The 24,513-nt window shown below is 40.4% G+C and overlaps 2 protein-coding genes across 2 annotated transcripts; one reads left to right on the forward strand and one right to left on the reverse strand.

Moving 5' to 3' along the window:
* Positions 1-830: 830 nt before the first annotated feature.
* LOC121862700 lies at positions 831-4,648 on the reverse strand. The gene is made up of 7 exons (XM_042361017.1): positions 4,415-4,648; positions 3,263-3,369; positions 2,891-3,116; positions 2,507-2,678; positions 1,963-2,166; positions 1,556-1,755; positions 831-1,202 (listed from the first exon to the last, which is right to left on the reverse strand). The coding sequence occupies exons 2-7, from the start codon at positions 3,363-3,365 to the stop codon at positions 1,175-1,177; spliced, it is 933 nt and encodes a 310-aa protein (XP_042216951.1). The 5' UTR covers positions 3,366-3,369; positions 4,415-4,648; the 3' UTR covers positions 831-1,174.
* Positions 4,649-5,908: 1,260 nt separating this feature from the next.
* On the forward strand, positions 5,909-11,402 carry LOC121862701. The gene is made up of 7 exons (XM_042361018.1): positions 5,909-6,012; positions 6,962-7,092; positions 8,393-8,621; positions 8,859-9,033; positions 9,998-10,207; positions 10,810-11,021; positions 11,246-11,402. The coding sequence occupies exons 2-7, from the start codon at positions 6,966-6,968 to the stop codon at positions 11,274-11,276; spliced, it is 984 nt and encodes a 327-aa protein (XP_042216952.1). The 5' UTR covers positions 5,909-6,012; positions 6,962-6,965; the 3' UTR covers positions 11,277-11,402.
* Positions 11,403-24,513: the final 13,111 nt, after the last annotated feature.

Consider the following 24,513-nt stretch of genomic DNA (forward strand, 5'->3'; position numbering starts at 1 on the left):
AGAGCAGTACTCCAAGTTCGGACGAATGAATCCCTTATACAGTATACTTGAAGCAACTGCTCAGGAGTGAAGTAGCTATGGCATCTGTGCAGCATTCCCAGCTATTGGGAGGCAGCTTTAGCAATGTTGAGGATGCGTGGCTTCCATGACATATTAGAGGAAATAATGAGGCCTAGCATATCTATTTTAGAATTTGGCAGAATGATTACCCATCCGAGCAAAGACTACGCTTCCTTTTTTTCAGTGATTTCTTGAAAGATATCTATTGTTTAAGTACAGTATTAATATTTTTGTAACACTTCTTTTTAGTTTTTTTTACTGCACCATTGGAAACCATTGTATCATATAGTCAGGTTGATAGAAATCACCATCTCAATAATTATATATTTTGTTGTCAAGACATGGTCCTCACACTGTCTGTAACCTTAACACAACCCAGGTTTTATCACTTCCACTCACTTATCAGATCACTGTATATCAACTCTACTGTGAAAAATGTGTGTATTTATAATGTAAATATAAAAAAAAGTGGTAACTTCCTCATGTTTACTAACACTGTTACATGTAGTAATCCAGATGATACTAAATGTTATACGTATAATAATTTCATGAGATAAATTTACAGTGTATATCAGGTGCCACTAAGAAGGCTCAGGTTTCTCACTTGGCTCAGCCATGTCAATATTGGTCATATTGTCCACTCTGTACGAGTATATGTATTTTTCTGGCAAAATTCAGTTTCATTATTCATAACAACGGAAATGATGAACATAACTTGGATCATTAAGGAAGACCAAACAAAAGTAAACAAGAACAAGAAAAAATGGAAGTGGTGAATGTAATTGTATACTTTTAATGGAAGTAACAGGAGGGGTAATGATAACGGGAAATTAACAGGTGTGACTCCAGTTAATAAGAATTACTATATTATGATAATATTCCCACTACAAAAAAGGAAGAGAGAAACATTTAACTTTCTCAATACAGTATATATACGTATATTCTTTGTGGCAACACCTCATCAGCGTCCGTAGATAAACCCTCAACATCAACGGCTGGGAAGAATGACCATCATCAACGTCCAAGTGTTGATGACATCACTTACACATCATCAACATCTTCACATAGAGGCATGCGCTGCTTGGCTCTATGGGTTAGTCGATCTTGATGCATTCTAATACCCTTTTAGTGGATTGTAGAACCTACGAATAATAATAAATACTCCTGTGTATATATATATATATATATTTCATTTCATTTCATTTCATTTCATTTCAATGAAATCTATGTATTTTAAACATATATATTGGCAGTTTATGCATACATTATGTAAAAAACAAAATTACAGGTATATCAATATTGGAGCTCGGAAGCGACAATTATTTTATTTTGTCTCTGTATTTGTCTGTCTTCCTGATTCACCAAGTGGATTTTCCCCCTCCTCCCCCTCCATGACTTGTCAAAGGGTCTGGTTGTGTGTCTTTCTCCTTCAATCCCACTTGCCCTCCTTTACTCACGTAAATGGGGTCTCTCTCTCTCTCTCTCTCTCTCTCACCTAGAAGCTTGTCCAGCATAGTGGGAGGAGACGTTCTTCAACTCCACCCAGGTATCGAGGACGCTGTTCACCTTGGCTGCTGTGAACATCCCCACCTCGTTCTCCTTGTGTTGCCTGTAGAGGTCGCAGTGGTTCTCGCAGTCGTGTGTCCCCTCCAGTTGTTTACACGTTGACACCTCTCCCGTCACTAGGTCCGTCACCTGGTGGGGGGAGACAGGTACTAGGCATTGGAGGTATTGTGGAAGAGAGGAACCAGGTGTTAATGCTTTGTGAGGAAGTATTTATAAAACCCTGTAAACACCTTCCTTACACACACACACACACATTGAGAAGAAAAAACAACTAGAACAGCACACAGCAAGAAGAATGCAGAACGATACAAAAATTACCACAATCTATCAACTCACAATGAAGGTGTCGTATTTAGCACCGAGCCAAGGCCGGGAGTTGTCATTGTAAGTCTCATGACAGGAGATCATTGCCTGGCGCCATTCGTGTAGGTTCCCCTCGAGCTTCTTCCCGTAGGTGATGTAGTGGTCCAGCTCTTCGTCCAGGTCCACCCACCAGCGCGATGGTTCATGACCCTCGAAGGAATAGGTCACGGCCGCGTCCTGGTGGTGAGGGAGGATAGAAGAAGGGGAGGGACATGTCAGGGTGAAAAGAGAATCTGAAGTGAAGGAGAGAGCAGGAGGAGGAGAAGGGGGTAAAGGTAAGAAGAGAAAACATATTCATGTAGTTATGGATGGATAGGGATATGAATAAATAGATAAATATATTAATAGCACAGTTCATATTGTTTTCTCTGGACGTGACAAGTAGCGAGGTTTTCGAAATGTAAAAAATGACTGGCGAGAGGATTTAATGTAGACGAGTGCACGCGTGTGTGTGAGAGAACAGTTGTATGGTTGTATGTGAGAGTCGTGATCATTATACAGGTAAGATGTTTCTCACCTTGAGCACGACGACGTGTATGGATGAGATGTCCTCGAAGTGTAGTATCATGGACTGGGGCAACTCGGCGGCCTCTATCAGGTAGCGGTGGGTGATTATGGAGGTGGAGAGCGCTGCCGCCTGATGGTTCTTATCAGGGTAAATGTCGCTCTCCACAGGGGCATTGTTGTACCTGGCCAAGTGAAGGAGGGAGGATGAGATGAAACAGTGTGGTGAGATGTTAGGTCATATAATCTTTTCATCTCCGTCAAGGTCAAGTGGCTAAGCCATTAAACTCTTCAGAGACCGACGGTTCTGTCTCGTCTGACAAAACTCGGAGAGAGAGACTAGTCTTTTTTTTGAGTGATTTTTAACAAACTAAATTTTCTAGACCTCGGCCCTCACCTCTCCATCAGAGAGACCAAATCAGTTTGGTAGACCTCGACTTGGTGCATGTTGTGGGCGTTGATGTACTGCCCCACCAGAGCCGCCACGTCATCCTTCACTTCGCCCCAGTAGTCAAAGTCCTTCTTGGTAAGGGCGTCAATGATGGTGAAAAGTAACGCCTTCACCGTCTCGTTAGGAATAAGGCCAATCAGCTGATGTATGATGGCCAGGGCGATGGTGGTGTCTAGAAAAAGGGATGGCTTATAGCCACATGACCCACTGAATATTTTCGAGTCAGCCACGTGAACTTGGCGTTAAGTATAACAGACAATAGAATAGTAGAGGTATCGACAGTTATGCCCCCCATCACAACTTAATGGTCATACTTACTCTTGCCATCGATGTGTTCGCCGGTCTCTGTAATAGGCCCGGCTGTAGCTGTGATGGCACCCAGCAGCAGCACCACCGCCCCACACACCAGTGTCACACGCATACTCCTGTTATCATTGTAACACGTTAGATGCAGAATACAAATAACAAAAGTAAAAAAAATAGTCCTGAGCCGCGAAAGAATTGTTAGTAGACAAGTCACTGCATGAATGTGTTGGTGAGGATTAATATTCATAGAGCTGCAGAAGCTGCTGACGTTTAGCTCAGTAGGTGTACTGTATGTATTGGAGTGTAGTGTAGATTATGTAAATGTGCATTGGATGTGGTGTAGATGATATAATCGGATTAGTATGGATGATGGTGGAGCGCATGTAATCGATGGTAGTGTACTGTAGATGATAGTGCAATGGATATAGTGTAGATGAAAAGGCGCTGTGATCAGTAACCGAGTTATTCACACTGATGCCAATGCTGGACCCGTCTACATATTTTCAACGAGTGTGTGTAGAGATAGGCAGACAGAAGAGTTAGGATTAATAGAAACTGACACTACGTAGAGAGAGAGAGAGAAATAGGGACATAAAGATAGAGAAATAACAGAAAAGGTATGAAAAATCAAGAATGCGAAGAAATATTACAGGAATTTTATATTGTACTTGTGATAATATTCATCATTATTAGTATATTTCTAACAATTAACTATTAGTTCTTAGAGTAAACGTTTCTTTGTGTCTACTTAAGATCCCTGTCCACCATTAACCACAATTCTTTGAGGGAACGTTTGTTCTTGTAGGTAAAGATTTGTTTATATTTATCATCACTTTTTGATTTATTTGAAATTATAATCTTTTCTTACTAATAAAAGATAACCTACAGAAGAGAATTCAAAACATTTTCAAATTAAGAAAAGTTTCAAATTGGAAAATGTGGATTATCATTATTTTGACGTTTGGAAAATAATCAAAGAATAAATCATAGTCCAAAGCATGTACAGTATACAATGTACTGTACATAGATAAAGCAGGTATACAAACAATATATATATATATATAGACAGTGCAGGTGTACAAACACTAGTAAACAGTAAGTGGATTCGACCTAAGAGAGCCAACAATAACATCATATGCTTGTTTCCAGTGGTTAAAGCTTTACCTTGATGTGGGTCTTGGGAGACGACTCAAGTCTAGAGTGTGGCTGAAGGGTAGTGGCCGAGTTCACCTAGTGGTGAGAGGCGAGGCTAGGCTAGGCTGTGTGTTCTCCCCCACTCTGCTGTGATTGGCTGGTTGCTGCTGGAGACAGAAGTCGAAAGGGTTATTGAAGGAGTTGCTGGGGGTAGATAAGTGGGCCTTGGGAGTGTGGGGGCCATGACCGTGCTCTTCCTCACACCTGTTGTGTCACACGAGTTTTACAGTACTACTAAGGTCTATTTATTACTTAATTATTACGCAATGCTTATAGTTCTTTCATTCAACGACTATAAACCTTTTGTGTATATATATATATATATATATATATATATATATATATATATATATATATATATATATATATATATATATATATATATATATATATATATATATATATATATATATATATATATATAATTTCCTGTAGATCCACATTGGTAGCGTGGAAAAGATAAATCTTGATAAAATCACAGAGGAAAAAGGGGAAAAAAGGAGCACCTTGGCTTTCGTCTTAGTGGATGTCATGTTTTTGACCTGACCTCTCAGTCCTTGTAATTCAGTTGCCTCTGAAGATGTCTTGAATAAAGACGAAAGCTAAGGTGCTCCATTGTTTCTCTTTTTCCTGTGTGATTGCCTCTTTTTTAGGGATAAAACCTTGTGGTTTTTTTTTTTTTTTTACTGGGATTAGCCCACCCAGGCACAGGTCATTGACCCACATTTGGGCCTGGGTGGCGAAAATGTAGTAGTAATAATAATAATTAGTAGTAAATAATTTTTTTAATAAAAGTACAAAATTAAAAATAAAATAATAATGATAATAATAACACTGTTGTAATAATAATAATATTAGTAGTAGTAGTAGTAGTAGTAAAGAACCATAAAGAATTACAAAAATGAAAAAAAAGATCAAAAGTGAGAAACCATATATGTATGTTGTGTTGTCAATGGTAAGAGAAACAATTGAGACCCTGCAATTGTGTGTAAATGAGGCAGAAATCAGATCATCAACCTGGGACTTGGTCACATATGGCAGCAGGATCTACCATTAGACAACACATTATGCTTCCAATATCTTCCCAGGCGGTAGTACCTCCCTGTTTGGTAGCTGCCTACTACCTCACAACTAACGGTTTACCAGGGATGCTTTTTTGTTTTTATTGCTTTAACTTATTGGAAATTTGTTCTTGCAAGGTTAAATTTGCTGTTTATTTGCGACGTCCTTTATAACCACAATCATAACCACAATACAATATATCCTAAAAAGGTTAAGTTAGTAAAGATGTTATATTTTTAGAGTTTGTCATGTCAAAATAATCTCCATAATATGGATGACGTGTGTACATTTTCCCACTTATGTATAGCTGTTTATATTACACCACCTCGACCTTGTGCCATGTTCCCACATTGGGGGAGCCAGGTGGCGAGTTCTCAGGGACGATGTAAAAGAGGGTAGTACTTCCCCCTTACCCCCACTGGTCGCACCCCACTTGTCTTGTGACGCCTCCCTCAGAGTCCCTCTCAGCTCAGCTTGGTTCAGTCTTCTCTCTCGTTGAACACAAGGTAACGTTACATCGCTTGTCTCGTTGATCATCATGTGTGGATTTTATAGATAACTGATCAATATCTAAGTGTCTCGAGGAAGAAAATCTGGGGGTTTTATATAGAAGATTTTAGTTTGCTGAATTAAAGTAAGCCATCGAATATAGATTTCTAGACGCAGTCTTGATTTGGTTAATAATTTCTTTTGAATGTTGATCTGAAGACACGAACAGCGGAACAGGGATACTGAATATATACAGCAAGGATGAATATATTCTATAGTATATCCAATACTTAGGCAGTTAGCTTTGATTCTACTCAGCACAAAACATAAGTCAGTGTTATTTACGTATATTACACGATAACAACAATAAAACCTAAGTTATGATGATGTGTATTGTTACAGAAATGTTGTAAAATACGTTTAGGGAAAAGGTAACACCTGTACCACCCCCAACAGAATCAAAATGTTAAAAGAACAAACACAGTTGTACGCCTTACTCAGCTTTGGGCAGTATTGATGAGAAACTGGATTGGTACTGGGCATACTCAGAAACAGTTAAATGAATAGACCACTTGAAACCAGACGAGATAGTCTTTGACCCTAGCTTTGTGAGCATGACTGGATCGAGCCGGAATTTAGTATTCGTTTCGTCATATATAAACTTATAAGATAATAATATATATATATATATATATATATATATATATATATATATATATATATATATATATATATATATATATATATATATATACACACAACTATTCCTACACTTGTTCCTGACCGCCACACTCCTTCTCTCCTACCCTGCATCCTAAAAGTAAGAGCTTGTTGACCGACCCTCTGCATGCTCCCGTGCCCTCCCGTCTCACCTCCCTTCACCCTGCTTACCTTCCCTTATTCCTTCTACCTCCCTTCAGCCCTTTTACCTTCCGTCTCTCTTCTCATCCTATTTTACACTCACAGGACGATGAAGAGCACATGGCTGTGTGGTGCGGCGGTGGTGGTGGGGATGACGCTGGCCCTCTGTTCCCTCACTAGCCCTGCCGACGCCTATGTCACTGCCTTCCCCGACGAACCCGACATTGATGGAAAACGTGAGTGTTAACTTCCTGTCAGTACTTATTGTAAGGCTACCGAGGTCAACAGATTAAGTTATACGGTCATGAGGGTGCCCAATATACTAGCCCCTATGGGGGCAAATTTGAACCTAAAGGTCACCAGGTCAAATTTGGCTAAAAGTGAATGGATTAAAAATTAAATTTGAAAGAAAATATATCGACGGAAAAATATGATAAAACGGATTGCGGCTTATAAAAAACGACTCCCCTTAGGGGCAGTGCGGATACCGCACACTGCATACTAAGCCGACGGCATTCACTTCCCCAAGTTGTAAACCTAGGTACTCATTTATAACAGGGTGATCTGGGAGCGCTCAGGAATTGATCCGGAACAAGAGGCGAGCGTTATACCAACTTGACTGATGTACAGAACCAGAAAAAAATAAAAATAAGTGGGAAAAAAGGGTAGGACTATTAAAAGCATATATTAGAATTTAAATTTTTTTTACTGGCAACAGGAGGCTGCAGTGTTAGTAAATGAACTTACTTCTTAGTTCACAGTTAGACAGGGAGTAAGACAAGCTGTGTTCTATCTCCAACAATGCATAATATATGCTGTATTCAGAATTCTTATTGAGAGAAGTTATAAGTGACTAAAAGTTAATGTGACGGTAGATGTACGAAATAAATCAGAACAGGAATAGATAAAGCAACAACAGTATTTATTAATCTAAAAGACCTAATGAAAAGGAATATTACCTTTAATCTGAGACAAAGGTTCCTGAAAAACTATACTTATATGGCAAGGACTGGTGTATGGGTCAGAACCGTGGACACTTTCAGCAGACACCAGAAAGAGTTTGGAGGCCTTTGAAATGTGGTGTTATCGCTGAATGTTATGAATAAGTTACATGAAAACAAATGAAGAAGTACTAAGATTAAATAAAAATTCAAGAGAAATACTTGAAATGTACAGAACAAGAAAAAATAGATACTTTGGTTAATTAGGATCAGGGGAAGGCAGAGACTGGGATGAATGAATTAAATTAAAAACTGGGTCCCCAGAGAGATAGAACGTTTAGCGTGGAGGACTGTGGTCGCCATCCCTGAGGTATGAGGACGTTACTCTGATTGGTTGATAATCTATTATACCATAGGGGTTACCAGGTCACATAATGAAGCTCACGAGTCACTACTGTAGGTCAGATTATAAAAAATAAATTACTAGTGTCGCAGAATAACACACTGTTGATAGTAAAGCTTTATTGGTAGCAGAACATAACACACCATTGACGCTCAACGACTGGCGGTTAGTAATATTACTTCCTCTTGTCAGTGATCACGGTGGGCTTCGCCGTGGCTAAATTCCTGGCAGGGCTGGTGCCTTACCCGACAGTGTCCGCCCTCCTGCTGGCCATCATCAACGCCTGGGAACCCAAGCCCGAGGACAACTACTGGGAGCACGTCAAGGATAACGTGGCAGAGATGTGTGGGGAGTTCATTAACGAGCACAACTTCCATCAGGTGGAGATCTATAAGGAGGACCTCATGTCTCTCCTCAGCAAGTGAGTGGTGATTATCTCGTCTGTTCTCAATCGAAATTTGTCTTGATTCCATAATTTTGTTAATTTCTTTCCTCTAACCCTGACCACTGCCATTATCATAGTCCGCATCCCGTGTTAACAGTTACTCTTGACCTTGACCTCTTCCACCCCCTATCTGACCTATGACCTCTATCTCCTCTTAACCCCTCGTTCTTTCCACCCTGACCCCTCACGTCTCCTTACCCTTACTCCTCACAGGTACACGCGGGCGGACGCGGTGAGCGACGGGACGTACCCAGACAAGAACACAGTAGCGGACGCCATCACCACCTCCATCATCACCAACCGGTTCCTGGTGGAGGCCTCCGAGAGGCCCTGGTCCTTGACTGTTGACTTCGTCGATATCGCCAGCGTTCACATCACCATCCTCAAGGTAAGAGAGATATTAGTGGAAGTCAGGTAAGGTCAAATAGGGTCAAGGAAAAGTTCAGAATTATAAATCGATACAGGTATGGGGGAGTATACAGTGGCAACCCTGAGCCTGGCTGTACTATTTGTAAACTTTGTCGTCAACCTGATTCTCACACCTTCTGTCACTACATCCTCACTTGCACTATGAGCTTCTACAGGTCCCCAGCCGTTACCAACACCTCTTCCCTCCCTGACCAGAAATCCCTTCTCCAAGTGACAGGCCTGGCACTTGACATTATTAGGGACCTGCCACGCTTAGCCATCAACAGATGAATTGTACCGGGAACTCCCCCTTCTACCAACACACTCATCATTCTGTCACTATGTATGTAGTTTGCTGATAAAACCAGTGGCCCTTCAGGCATTTACCCCCATAATGCACGAGTCACGAACGCAAGCATGAACAACGCGTGCTCCCCCGTTGGGCGCTGTAAATGCTTTTGCGCTTCGCTGGGCAAATCTGAATCTGATTTTATAGAACAAGTTAATTTTTGGGGGGGCATATATTAAAGACAAGATTATAGTAGGGAAAAGTTTGGAATGCCAGTGGAATTCAAATAAAGGCGAAGGAAATTATCATTGTTTTAACTTGTTTAATTGTGTAGGTAAAGAAAGGATTATAGGCTTATAGTTAATATAAAACTAACATAATGTAAGATTTGGTAATTTTTATTAATGTCAAGAGGAGATTTAGATTCATAGTGTTCCGGAATATTAACAATCATAATTATATCATATACTGTTTAAAATAGGACATAGTCAGGATAATTTAGTAGTTTTATCTACATAAATTAATATTGACGAAGTTAATTTAAGGCCAGACGAGGGCAGATAAGATCAAACACGACTGAAAGCAGGTGAAGAAAGATACATATACATTACCTCCCACAGTACTCACCTCACTCCCTACTTCTCTCCTGCCGCAGGACGCAGCAGATTCATACACGCAAGTGGGAGGCGAGATCTCCCGCTGGTGGGTGGACCTCTCACGTCAACTGAAACACTACATCGAGTACGGTGTCTACCTCGAGCACGAGACCCTGAAATGGAGGAACACCCAGATCGAGTGTTACTTCGACGAGGGTAACTGTGGGGCCCCAGGGTCTGAGAGCAAGACATGCTATGACATATACAGGGTGCGTGCCACGGTGGGGGTGTCATAAAACTGTAATGTGGTATTCTTGGCATCAGTGTTGTTATACTGTAGTTCTGGACACAGGTGATGTAAGGCTTCATGACCATGGTATTTCTTTGATTCCAATGAGCCTTTTTTCATAGTTCTGCCTTACGTGTTTTTATTCATTTCATATATTATTGTCACCCAGTATCGTTATTGTTTTCAGTTCAGGATATGATCGCTAGACGGGGTTCAGCCACGCAAAATAAAATTTTGGTGGGCCATTGTATAAGTAACATGATTTTTATATGATTATATGAGTTTTAAATATTTCTTATGCAACCCATATTTAAAAATAACATTAATAATGATAATATTAATATTATCGTATTACTACTTCTAATAATTATAATACTAATGTTACATCGAGTAGTTTTATATGGTTGAGAAGCACTATTTCATCATTTACCTATTCTTCAAAGATGTATCACGTGAAGCCTCCCTGGAACACCTCGTGGCCTGATAGACCACATATTCTTGAAAAACAGATGTCTTCCCCCATGCTGCAGAACCATTATCCCTGTCACACCACACCTCCTGACCTACAGGTGTCGCCCACAGATCACAGACAACGTGAAGGGTTACACAGAGACGTGTAAGCAGATCCACCCGGCCCACAAGGAGGACGGGGCATGCGCCAAGTTCTGTGACCTGTACCAGACCAAGGTGGACTTTGAGTCCGTGCGCTGGCTCAACTTAAACTTGGACGCTATGTTGGACGAGTGGTCCTTCCTCAAGCAGAGGGCTGATGCTCTCGCCAAGAAAGCCTCCCAGTAAGACCCACAACTGTGACTGTCTGTTTCTCTGTCTACTTCTCGCAGAAATGATTTTTTTGGTATTGGCTTTATTGTCTAATATCGCTATTTATCTATTTTCTTGTATAAATGAACACCTACATTAGTCTAACCGGTTTAGTTTACTATTATCTGCCATCCGTTGTTTTAAGTTTCCTTTACTAAAACCTCAGTCAGTTATATAGTTGCTGTTCCTCCCTCAGGTACTACAACCCCCTGACGAAGGACCTGTAGAGGCGAGGCCACCTGAACACTGTGGGACGCCTACTGACCTCAGGGTTGATGCTCTCACTGGTTTTACCCAGTAAACAACCCTAATGGAGATTATCTTAACGCATATGGAAATAAAAAAGAACTTTATCTATTGTTTATTTACGGAAAAGTATATATATATATATATATATATATATATATATATATATATATATATATATATATATATATATATATTAATTAAAATAACAATAGGGAGAGAATTTCAGCTATCTCCCAAGATCAACAACATTGAAATGTTAAATATCTTTATCGTTGTTATTCATCTACAAGTATCATTGAGCATGGGAAATATTAATCTAAATGTGAATCGATATCATAATTACGAATAATTTTACGTTATGAAGTAAAATTGTTAAAGTTAAAAAAAAAAATTAAACTACTTTACACATCGGGTCCCTGTGTCCCTGGTCAGAAGGCGCCAGACGGTCGTGCGGGTGTTGGGAAAACGGCGAAAATGTAACTTTATTATTGTGTTGTGATGGCTCCCAGAGTTAGTGTAAGAAACTGCTGAAATTATACTGCGAAGGAAGTAAATGTGGTAAGTTGTGTTTTAGTAAAGGATATTCTGAATTGTGGTTCACCCGCGTTGTAACTCACTATATCTGGTAAGGGTAATATAATTAATGTTTACAATGTAGTAGAAAGCTATCGAAACAAATAAGCTACTTCACCATTGGGCTCATTCAAAGGATATCTCCCAGTAGAGGTATTACAAAAAGAAAAACGAACCAACCACATCTGGACTTGGGTTGAGACTTAATGAATGAGAATTACTTTACCGATAGTGGTAATTAGAGAACCAAGAATGGATCGCACTTTATATTATTATCAAGATTAGTAAGATCTGTACCTTAATAAATTGGTAATTATTCGAATCGTGCCGTCCGCTGTTTTTAATTGAAAATACCCGGTTTTCACTGATTTTAATAGGGTATACTGTATTAGGTTAGGAAAAATATAAAACTGGCTGAAATCATGTGCTAACCTTCCCTATCCTATATCTTAACGCGGCTATATCTTTAAAACTAAGTATTTATACAACAAAATGAATAGAATTGAAAGTAATCAGCGGACAAAACTGTGTCTTAAAACACCCTTCCTCCCGTAATTATTGAACCACTGACGGCCAAGAATCGTATATTAGCCAAAAATTTAAAAGCATATAACTTGGAGTGAGTGACGTGCATGTATCAGGCAATACGCTTGTACTGGATGGTGTCAGCCACCCTTGGAAAATATTTGCAATAATTTGTCGAGGGTGGATGTACTTGAGTGACATTATTGATCCTTTAATTTTGCTCCAGGGAACACTAACCATTTAAGTGCTTGTCATGACTTCGTTTGGCATTCAATCATAAGTAAATCAATCCCATCCTAACCAAGACATAAAGGCAGGAGTGGTAGTGAATTATATATGTCACTTGCATTTTCCTCTATTTTATTGATAAGGTAAAAGGGGGTTTATATTTCACAGGGGTAGAAATTTTACATTACGATTCAGTTGTCTCCAGTGTTGATAAAAAAATGTGTTTGAAATCTTTCCAAACTTATGAAATTTACTGAATTTGTTTTACATTAGATATTACACCCTAAATGTGAAGGACTTAAAGACATTCTATTTGGGCTTCTTATTACAAAGTTCTATGTTTTGAAACCAACGCTCATTGTGGCCAACCACTGAGAAGTTTACCCTAAAAGTAAGCAGAAGAACATATACCTATAAGAGAAAACGACGATAATGATAAGGGTGACTTCTCTTTTTCGCTACGTGTCAGCTTGTAAGTCTGTCGAGCGGTCGGTCAGTTCTTTTGAGCACCTGGCAAACACTAGACATGCACAGTGTTGGTCAAGAGTGTACTTAATAGAGCTCACTATTGGTGCTGTCACAACATAAGCTGACAGGTTCATCACTAACTCCTAAATGTTTGTTTGTTTTTTTCTGATGCGACTACTGCTACTGGAGGATCATTTCCAGAATAACATATAGTTCAGTGATAAAGAAAATAACTTTCTGTAGCTTAACTAGTTATGATTTATATATTTTTTTGTAAATGTTTAACAATTATTGAATTTATTGGATACAGTATGCTTAGTTAATTATTCCAGTTCTTTAAAGCTGTAATGATTTTGTTTTGCTTGACCGTGTACATTCTGTACAGTACTGTACTACAAAATTATGTTCCCAGCTCTTCAGTGTCTTGCTAATTAAAACTCATTAAACCGAGCGTCCGCCGGGGTCGGAAGGAGCGGACTATTGAAATTATCACTTTACATATTGCTACATATTTTTAATGACAAAATATAATAAAATCGGACCTTCCAATAATAAGCAAAGAAGTCCAAATATAATGACATACAAGTTTAACTTATTTGAATTTATTCCAAACAACTTCACCCGACGTAACAGTTAACCCAATTAAAATCTAACCTAGCTTATACTATCTTGAACTGACTCACCTAACCTAAACTAATCTTACCTTTTGGACCCATTTCAGCTTTGCAATATCTTATTTTACCTTACTTTACCTAATCTTATCTAATCTAACATAAGTTAACCTATCGTAACCTTCTTTAAGCTAACCAGATCTAGCCTGACTACAGTAAATGTAACTGAACCCAAACTAACCTAACTCCAACGCAGCCTAATCCACCCTAATCTAACTTAACCAAGCTTAACGTAACCACGAGAGAACTCCGAGTTTCCGTGTCATTATCTGAAATGAAAGCAAGAAAGCAAGCAAGCCACACTGGGTAATGAGACCACGAGAATGGCGAAGATTCCTAAATGACCTTGCGCTTACCTTATTAACGTTGTAGATAATTGATTTCATTCACTTAATGAGGACAGATGTCTCGCTGCACCCTCTGTCCCCCTGACACGCACATCACCTTTAAATAAACACACATCAGCCTTAAGCACACACACACACCTTGAAAACAGCCCATTAATTTGCATATGCACTACAATTGTAATACGACCCACCGATTTGGGACCAGAAATAGTGTAGAAAGACTGAACAAAGATATCGCCCGTTAATGCTGTCTTGAGTGATGGTGATATTGATGATAGTGATGATGATGATGATGATAATGGTGGTGATGTTGCTAATGATGATAGTGGTGGTGCTGCTAATAATGATAGTGATGATACTGAGGGTGATCATTATGGTGATGATGTAAGTAATGATAGTGGTGGTGATGATGTTGGTGAACATTTTGGTGATAATGTTGATGATGAGAAATATGGTGGTGGTGATGATATTGTTGATAGGACGTCATTAATGATGATGATGTTAGTTATGGTGATGATTGTGGTGTTCATGAGGATGTTGATGGTGATGATGAAGACAATGAACCGCTGAGGGAAAGTTATAAAGTTTTAGTACACCTGTGAGGCTAGCTGACGTGCCGGGGTCAGGGAGCACGAGGGTGATGTGTAAGAACTACCTTGTTTCCTCGTACACCCTCCCTCCCTCCCTCCATCCCTCTCTCTCTCTCCCTCTCTCTGATAAACCCCCTTTCCTCCTCCCTACTCTCCCTGAGATATCCCCCTTAGGTACCCCTCTCTCCTCCTCCCCAGTACCTCAGCGATACCCACTCCCCATGAGATATCTCCCGCTTCCTCACTACCCCAGATACAATATATCCTTCCTCTCCCTACCCCCTAAGGCCTAAGGTATCCTCCCTCTTCTCAACTCTCCAGAGGTGCCCTGTTCCCTCCCCTCTCCTTAGTGCAAATTCACCCCCCACCTTCTCACTCCTCAGGGCCCCTTAAAAGAGTGAAGTGCCCCCATCCTTTCCCCAGTGTGATCCTCCCAGTACCCCATCAGTACCAGGAGTTTCTCTCTCTCAATCGTATCATGGTAGTAGCCACCAGTCTGCTTGACACACACAAGCAACAGACCAGACGCCGTGGGGAGCTTCTCGTGTTGCCACACATGTGCCTGCTCCAGCACGTCATCCCACCACCTGCTTCCCCTCACACCACGCTAATTGATGCTCTAACTGAGTCTTGTTCAGAGGTGGTGAGGATCTGTACAGTGATACGTTATGTTATTGCAAAAAAATGTACTGGACATCTGTTTAGGTAACATGCAAATCACATTGCATTGAGAACTTTGGTTGTGTAGAAATACACTTGTGGGAGTACAACTGTTCAGGTAACATGTATTACAGTGTAGTAAGCATACTGTAACTCTAAGCACTGGGTTGTGGAGATGTACACTTGTACGGGTACATTCATTGACGGTCACCAAGTTATATTGTAAGGTTTTGTTGTACGCTAGGAAATGGTTCTTTTGCCGTTGACGATGACTGTGTAGCTTATGTTGCATGTAAGAGAATTATGTCTATATTGTTTATGACTGTCCTCAAAACAGTTGATTTATTTTTTTTTATGAGATACTTCGTTTAACTGGCAACTTAAAAGTACAAGCAATATCTGTTATTATTTATTAATTGTAAGAGTTAACTGATTTATATAACTGCATTTTATTATTCAATTCGGTGATGTATATACAGTAAATATGATATTGAAAAAGAAATTACCAGTAAATAAAAGCGTGAACATATTTAAATGATGAAAATGATATAAAGATATGAAAATATTACATCAAGGTCAGGATGAGAATATTAAAAGACGAAAAAAAAATTAATATTTAAATGTTATGCAAAAAGAATGGAAATACATAAGGGTGTTACAATGTACTGTTAAAAATACGAAAATATTATACCAAGAGAATGAAAGTATTGTAATAAAAAGTAGGACAATACCATATGAAATGTTTGTAAATAATACATTAATAATGTAGTATTACCCATAAAGCTTCATTATCGTGAGATACATAACCATTTCTCGTGATGTTTCCCCGTTGTACTAACATTAACGATAGATTTAATGGAGTGTTTTGCAGTGGCGAGGACGAAGCTGTGTAAATATACGAGGAGGAAGGGGGGTGCAGTGCTAGGCGAGCTCATATAACCCTCTCCCTTCCTCCTCTCAAGATGTGCGTCAGGTGCTGGAGGATATGGGTGGAGGTGCTTTTGGGCTCCTTAGTTAGTTCTCTGAATACTAGTCTCGAGTGAGTGGTTAGCTAGATGACTCACATCCTGAGAGGAAGGGAAGGAGAGGTTTAGCCAGTCCTCCGCTTTGATGGACAAAATGAACACTTTTTGATCACTGTTTTTATAGTACCCCCCAAAGAAATGAAATATATTATTTGTATTCTTATCCGCTATTTCCCTTGAGCAGGCATGTACTGTACCTTGATTCAGTACGTTTAGACTTCTTTCCTTTTTTTCCCGTTTTCATACTCCTGACCCTTTAAAGGATTTTGTGGGTCAAAGGTCATGTTGTTTGTAGGTGTTCTTGTTTGTTTGTTATTTTGTTGCTTGTAAATGTTCTTGTTCATGTGTAATTATGTTGCTTGAAGATGTTCTTGTTTTTCATGTTGTGTTATTTTGTTGCCTATCGATGTACTTGTTTGTTTATGTTGCGTTTTGTTACTTGCAGATGTTCTTGTTGTTCATGTTGTATTCTTTTGTTACTTGTTGCTGTTTTTCTTGTTATTCTTTACAAGTACATAAACATAACTATAGAATCCTGCTCCAGTGACCAGAATTTAGTTACATACACCAAAGAGACGGCGAGGAAGATTTTGGTTTTGGCTGTATATACATTATAGATGGTTAAAATCACTTAATATTCTGGTACATTGTAATATAGATGATAGTCCGAGTGATATACAGTATATATAATCAATGAAAAATATAGCTAGACTAAATCAACAGTTCTGGATGATATATCGTAAAAGAAGACGATGATGATTTGTACCTTACGTCCATTACCACTATTTTAGACATATAATTTTCTGGTACAGTTGAAGGAGAGGATTTTTTTTTTTTTTGGTACAGTTGAAGGATAGATTTTTTTTGGGGGGGGTGTGGGGGTCATTAACTGGCACGGAGATTCATATGGCACTTTGGTACAATAGATTCAAGAGAAGCAAGAATTGGTTTTTTTTTCGTATTTATTACAAACACACTCATGTAATAGTAAAGAACAGTTTGAAATTTAGAAGGTAGCAGTAATAACCTTATAACGCCAACGACGGTGTGTGTGTGTGTGTGTGTGTGTGTGTGTGTGTAACTGAAATTATTAACATACCAAGACTCACATGGTTCTCTGCTGCGAAAAATTCATGAGAATGGAGATGATATTTTTGTTGTATATTCTTTACAAATATACCGAGGCGTGATATTCTGGTGCGCTGGCGGATATAAGATGTCTTATTAAGGAGACATTCGTAGCTATATTTAAGGTATTTGGTGTTACCGCATCGTATTTACCACAACACTTGGGTGCAGCAGGAAGACGACGCTGTATCAGGAAAAATTAGGAAATGTTACTTTAATATTATTAATTCAAAAAACACTTTTATCCTACCATGGAACTTGAACGATAAATCAGAGAGATAAAGAATATTACTCTGTTATATTGTTGTCCAGAAATAGATACACAAGTAACTTCACACACAAGAGGTCGAATACTTCATCTGGAGTAAATGCTAAACGGAAAGTAAACATCATCATCTTTCCTCCTTCCCGTGATATATTTCTTCAGATCTGTGTATTTCTCTCTCTGTCTCTCTTCGGTCATTATCTCACACTGGAGGTTGTTTGTGTGTTCTTTACTGAGTATTCTCTGTCTTTCCACACGTTGCCCAACACAGGAGGTTGTTCGTGTGTTCCATGACTGAATGAACCTTTTGAGTTGATCTGGTAAGTTTCAGCTACAGGTGTGTGGCCTTGATTCTCTAGTTGTGCACGAGGTGATGGGAGAGGAACACGCAACTCCTGATGTCAGTGAGGACAGAGAGATAGATTGGATAGATAGATATTCAGTAAAATCGTCATACAAATTTATATTGGTTCAACATGTACGTAAACAGTGGTTCAGCATATACGTAAACAGTACAGTTTAGGACCAGGCATAAAGACCATGGCAAACATTAAATCGATTCAACGAAGGATAACGAAAGAAAGTTTATTACCGTTAGAGAGGAAAGGAAGGTGAGATAAAATGGAAAGAAAAAGAAATGTAGGAGGGCAGGAGAGTGAAATAGACGGGGGGTGGGGGGGAAGGATAGATACGAGGCGTCTCGCATGTTTATTTGATTTGGACCTGCTAGTCTTGCCCTCGCAGGGGGGTGGAGGATGGGAGAGATAGGAGGGTGATGCGTGGTTGGGGGTGATGAGATGAAGGGTGAGCGAGAAGTGCCTGAGGGGGCCATTGGTTTTGTTAGCAAGCTACTGCTGGTGAAATACGAATAAGTGTATGAGAGAACCTTAAATACATGAGAACCTTCAATGTACAAAGGTGAAACTTGTTTGCTTTGAGTGTATGATAGGATGAACTATCTGTGTACCAGGTTAGTCATGAATATAGGCAACTTATCAGTCTCACGTGTACCTTCCCTTGCCCCTCGTAATCAAGAAAAAATGGCCCACATGAAGTATAGATTGAAGATAGAGTTGATATATGACTTGGTTAATATGATGGTACAGTACCAGGGAAGTACAGTCTGTGCAGGGTGACGGGATCTGCCTCAGGAATGGATTAGGGGAATGAGTCATGAATAGAAAGAGTGACAGGGTACGCGAAGGAAATCCATCGAGTCTGGCAGATGAAAACATTTACCAAGAGTAAAAATATGAACTGTGTATAACAGCAAAGGAGAAAAAAATAAGAACCTGTATCAGGATTTTCATGTAACAAGAATATGTATGAGGGTTTTAGTTCGTATTATCTTACCGTTGATTTGTGATACATTTGCTTTGGGTTTAAAGACTTCCTCGTGTGGATATAATTCCATTTCAGGGTTAATTTTGACGGTCTGTGAGTTTGCCCATTGCTTCCATAACCCTCTCTTATTGATTTGCATATTTTTTGTGTGTGTACCTATTCAATTTTGACATTCGAGCACATAAATAAAAAAACCAGCCGAGTTAATGTAAGTCTCTTGGTTATAGGCTATGAGTCACGAGGGAAAGGCCCCCTTTTTGATACTGTAGTGGTTGACGGGTATTGAAGCCTTCAGTTATAATGGTAAGGGTATTATACGAGTTTTCTCATTTGTGTATTTTCTTACTCTTAATGTTTTGTTTTCAGGTGTGTTTGTAGCACCGTTACACAGTACCCACCTTAACTGAGGCAACATGTTGATGGACCTGACCCCACTTAACACAGGTAAGTGGTGACTGGGTTGAGCTGAGCAAACATAGCAAGTAGACAGATTTTACTGAGTACACATAGATTATATATCCGGTAATTGGTGACCTACATAAATGACGACATATCAGGTTATGCAGATATAGTTAAAGCGATCAGAAGAAACTGGTATACATGATCTCCTTGGATAAAGTGTGAGAGGTCAATGGCTGTTGACCTCAGGTGGTGACCTCTCTTTTCAAGGTTAAATGCAAAGCCTGTTGGTAAACAAGTTGGTGGTCTATATTTAGCAGGTGTGTTGTTTGTTGTCACAGGTGTTACGTTGCCACAGCTGCCGGGTGGAGGGGGGAGGTAACTACATGGGTCTGGTAGTGGTAGGTGTGAAAAGTGAGGAAAATAATTGGGTCTAAATAGCTTAAACACGGATGTTTTTTCTCTCCTAGCACACCAAGTCACTCGTCACTATGTTGGTCGTCTTTCAGCGGGTTCTGGATGTAAGTTTCTCGTTATTGTCAACGATGGGAATTGTTTTGGATGTATTAAGACAAGCTACAATTGATGGACACTTCTGGAAGGCGAAAGTGGTTTCTGTGTTCATGACGGTCTGTTAGGGCTAATATGGATATAGCACACTAAATAATAAAGAGTCCGTACACAGAGGCAGTGTGCCCCGGGCGCTATCCAACAATCGATAGGTCAGGTGGCGAGTGATGAATCCACTGTGCTACATCACCTCAATGATTGTATTGCGAAGGCTCTGATTTGAACAAGCCCCGTGGACCGTAATCTTGGTTAGTGTTATGAATGGGTGTGTTTGTGTGGGCTGTGGAGCGGGTACTGTTACGGCACTGCTGGCTACTGGTCGTTATAGTGTTATTTTTGTGAGTTTCCTCAGCATTAGTGCCATTATCTTTGTACGTGTGTACCATAGATTAATGTATATTTGAAGTAAGGGATTCATATTGTTTTTCTTCTATTATTTTTATTATCATCATCGATGTTATTATTATTATCACACACACACACACACACACACACACACACACACACACACACACACACACACACACACTCTAGAGTCCTAGACAGTACTTAAAAAGGAGGTCGTGCATTCATAGTGCGAGTATCTGGTGCTTCGAGTGTTTGTGAGTACGCTCGTTTGTTAATGTTTGTTTGTTGTAGAATAGCGTGTGTCTTTTTTTACTTGATTTGTGAATGGTTGTGGTGTGTGTGTGTGTGTGTGTGTGTGTGTGTGTGTGTGTGTGTGTGTGTGTGTGTGAAGATTAGAGAGAAAGAGTTAAGGGTTACCTTGGTTCCTAATTGAGTGTCGGGAAGCATATGAATCGGATTTCAGTATTCGGTTAATTATGAAAGTTTTAAAATAGCCGAGAGGACTGGCCCCCAGAGCCTCGTTATATTATCTAGAGGTTACAAGGCCAGACGGGTGTGGGGGGAGGAGATGTAGCTGAGAGCTGTACAGGCTGTGTAGTCTCTGACGGGAGTATAAGCTGCTTGCTTGCTGGTACGAGTAAATAAGGTGGGATTAGTCAGTCACTATCTGAGATGATTTTATTGCTCTCTCTCTCTCTCTCTCTGTCACTCTACAAGTCTGTCTGTCTGGCCCCTTCCGTTCTTATGATAAGATAGACGTGGATGAGTGAATGGTGTTTTGTGATTGGTTGTTTTTCATCACGCCATCTAGTAGCGGTGTTTACAAAGTTAATTTCAGTTTGATTTGTAGAAAAAAACAGTTGATTAGAGGTTAGTAGAGTTTGAATTGGACAAACTGTTTTTCTTTTATTTTTCTCGAAGTTTGGGAAAGACTGGTGTCGTGGGTTTTGTATTATTGCACGGAAACCATTGCTGTTTTTCGGGTTATATTTTCTTTGGCCTTCGGACGTTTGTCGATAAGGTGCACTTTTTTTTTACCAAGCGGAAAAATAACACGTCGTAAAGTTTGATTGAAATGCGCGAGGTAGAACGCCAGGTATTGTTGTACGTAAACCAGTGTTTTCCTCAAAAATAAAAAGGCATTGTCTTACCTCGAGGGTCAGCGAGTCTAAACAAGGTTGGGTTGATGGACGGACGGACACAATGAATGAAATAGGTTGATGGAAAAACACACTTGAGTTTTTCTTTCTATGATATTTCATGATTTTTTTTATTAAAGGTAATTGTGGGTTTACATGTGTTTACAGGTGTTGGGTGTAAGTCGCCTACAATAGTGGTTACTATAACACCAACAACTGCCAAGTCTCTTGTTATCATGATAAAATCGTTGTTTTTTAAAAACATCTAAAATAGTCACAACAAAAGCAATATCTACAATAGTAAATGCAGTTATAAAGACATCAATATTCAACAGTTTAATTGCATTAAAAGTAAGGACACTTCAAACAGCAACAACTACAACACCAATAGCATTGATAGTTACAACAAAAACTCCCTCAGTAAATATGTTAACATTTTCAACAGAATGAAGAAATTTACAACAAATATCCATCAGAAAATACAAGACCACCAACAAGAACAGCGGCATGAAAAAATAGGTGTAATGGAATCAAATAACAGAGAGTAGTCATAACACACTCCCACCATCTCCCGGGTGAAAGAGCTTGTTGTTAAGACGAGACCCTTATTACTTACCCTTGATCTACTCTACTCTGGTGAAGCCGTCATGTTTCTCCCCACCCTTTCATTTGCATATTCTGAATCTATCCTGGCATTTGGTAGTGTAGTATTGTGTTTTATCCTCACCCCCCCCCCTTTTTGCGGCTTATTAAAGACGAAAAGTGAAAACAGTGGACAAACAGTAACAGTATACAAAGACTCGGTGGTTCTGTGGGGCAAATAATTAGGTCAGGTGATAAGGATCACTAGTGGGTATCTTTCAGTAGGTCAAGTGAAAAGTCCTTACAACCTTGAAAACCCAATCATTCTCGTGATTTTGGCGAGGAAAGACATCGAACACGTTGGATGTTGAGAGGGAAGACGAATTTTGAGAGGTGCCTAACCAAGGTCACTGATGATGAGGAGCAGTGAGCGCGCACTTATCTGTAGGTGAGTGGTAAGCAATTGCTGGCACTACTCCTCACTCTGGGGTTATCAGGCAGGTGGCAGGCATCCTCGTTATGCTAACAAAGTTCACACTGACGGGGTGCAAAGTAGTCACCGCGCCACGTTCTGGCTCCAGCCGCCAGAGGGGATGAGGGGAGAGATGGAGGGTAACTGCTCCCATGGTTGTTGTTGCTTCATAAATGATTTATAGGTATTTATATGTATATGTCGTGTTATTCACGACACACACACACACACACACACACATAAAGGTTACGTTTCGGTGGGACTCCCACATAATTTTCGGTTATGTCACGTGTTAAATCCTCGAAGACTGTCTTTAGAGGTATCTTTTCTTATGTAAAAAGTCATTGACAATAATAAGTTGTTCATACAAAACTAACAGGTAAGTTAACTGATGAGTAGGAGCTCAATATCTGGCCCACAGGCCCTTCTGTCCATCTCGATTGAATCCTATAGACTGAATTGTGCATGCCTATACAAACACACAGGCGTGCAGACACGCTCATGCATAAACGGAATTGTTTCCGAATTCTGAAGCAAAACGAAAATAATCAAGGTTATGTGTTCTAAAAACCTTGTACCGTCCTCGGTGTTGGCGTTGTGTAAATAAATGCTTAAAAGTGAGCTATGTCTGGCTCGCGGAAACAAGCACGCTTGTAAAACGCCTCGGCCTTGGTGTCTGATTGAGGCACTCGTGGCTATATTGAGCCCACATGTTTAGGGGATCATTCGTTAAATTCCCTCTCGAGTGATACTCGCTTAAGTGAACCCAGAGCCGCAAATGTTCGTAGGTTAGGATTTTTACCCCAGTGTTCAAAGTTCCTGCCTTGCACTTTTCTTCTAACTCATATTTCGTATGTTAAGTTTCCCTTCAGGCGCATGTGGCTGTGTCCCCCCCAGATTCTACAAGACCTGCACGTTAATGTTTCCCCATCTAAAAACCTCAAAATGCATATATGTAACCCATATATGCTATGACAAATGATCTAGGCCAGTAGGGCGTCGAAGCTGCCTTAAGATACTCCCACCATCTACAGTATATCTTCCCCATCACCTCCATCTACACCACCTACATCTACACCCACACCGGTATCACTCACACCACCAGCACCTATATCACCCGCACCTACACCACCCACACCATCTACTCCACACACACCACCTATACCACCTACACCACCTACACCACCCCCTCCACCCATACCTCCTAGGGGGCCTCCTCCAGGATATAAAGAGGTCCTTGTGTAGCTCAGGTCATTGTGAGCGTCATAAAGAAAGCTGCTGCTAACGAGTCTTGTTAAACCGCCTTGCCACCCACCACACCCGCCACCCAACTGTCCAATACTGCGCCGCCCACCACCCCGCCACCTTTCTTCCTGCCGCCCACTATCCCGCCACCCTTCTTCCTGCCGCCCACCATCCTGCCACCGTCCTTTCTGCTGCCCATCACCCCACCATTCTCTTTCCTGCCAACCACCACCCCGTCACCCACCAACCATACGCCCATCACCCAATTAACCACCATCTACTACCTTACCATTTAGCTACCCACTTCTCACCCAGTCATCCACCACCCAGCCACCAACCACCTTGCCTCCCACTCAACACCCAGTCTCCCAACAACTTACTACCCAACCACTTTCCACCCAGCCACTCAATTCCCTGCCACCCACCATCCTGCCACCCACCACTCTGCCACCCACCATCCTGCCACCCACCACTCTGCCACCCACCATCCTGCCACCCACCACCATCACCCACCCTCCACCCACTCTACCCACCCACCACTCTGCCACCCACCATCCTGCCACCCACCACTCTGCCACCCACCATCCTGCCACCCACCACTCTGCCCTGTCCTACCCACCCCTGCTTTCTGCCTCC

Source organism: Homarus americanus, unplaced genomic scaffold (genome assembly GCF_018991925.1).
Source record: "Homarus americanus isolate GMGI-L3 unplaced genomic scaffold, GMGI_Hamer_2.0 scaffold2929, whole genome shotgun sequence".
NCBI lineage: Eukaryota > Metazoa > Arthropoda > Malacostraca > Decapoda > Nephropidae > Homarus > Homarus americanus.

Excerpts from the sequence above, each read along its gene's own strand:
- LOC121862700 (XM_042361017.1), bottom strand. The coding sequence starts at position 3,365 with ATGCGTGTGACACTGGTGTGTGGGGCGGTGGTGCTGCTGCTGGGTGCC. Across the intron at positions 3,117-3,262 it reads CGAACACATCGATGGCAAGA|ACACCACCATCGCCCTGGCC; the intron begins GTAAGTATGACC and ends CCCTTTTTCTAG. Across the intron at positions 2,679-2,890 it reads TTGGTCTCTCTGATGGAGAG|GTACAACAATGCCCCTGTGG; the intron begins GTGAGGGCCGAG and ends TCACTTGGCCAG.
- LOC121862701 (XM_042361018.1), top strand. The coding sequence starts at position 6,966 with ATGAAGAGCACATGGCTGTGTGGTGCGGCGGTGGTGGTGGGGATGACG. Across the intron at positions 9,034-9,997 it reads TTCACATCACCATCCTCAAG|GACGCAGCAGATTCATACAC; the intron begins GTAAGAGAGATA and ends CTCCTGCCGCAG. Across the intron at positions 11,022-11,245 it reads CTCGCCAAGAAAGCCTCCCA|GTACTACAACCCCCTGACGA; the intron begins GTAAGACCCACA and ends TTCCTCCCTCAG.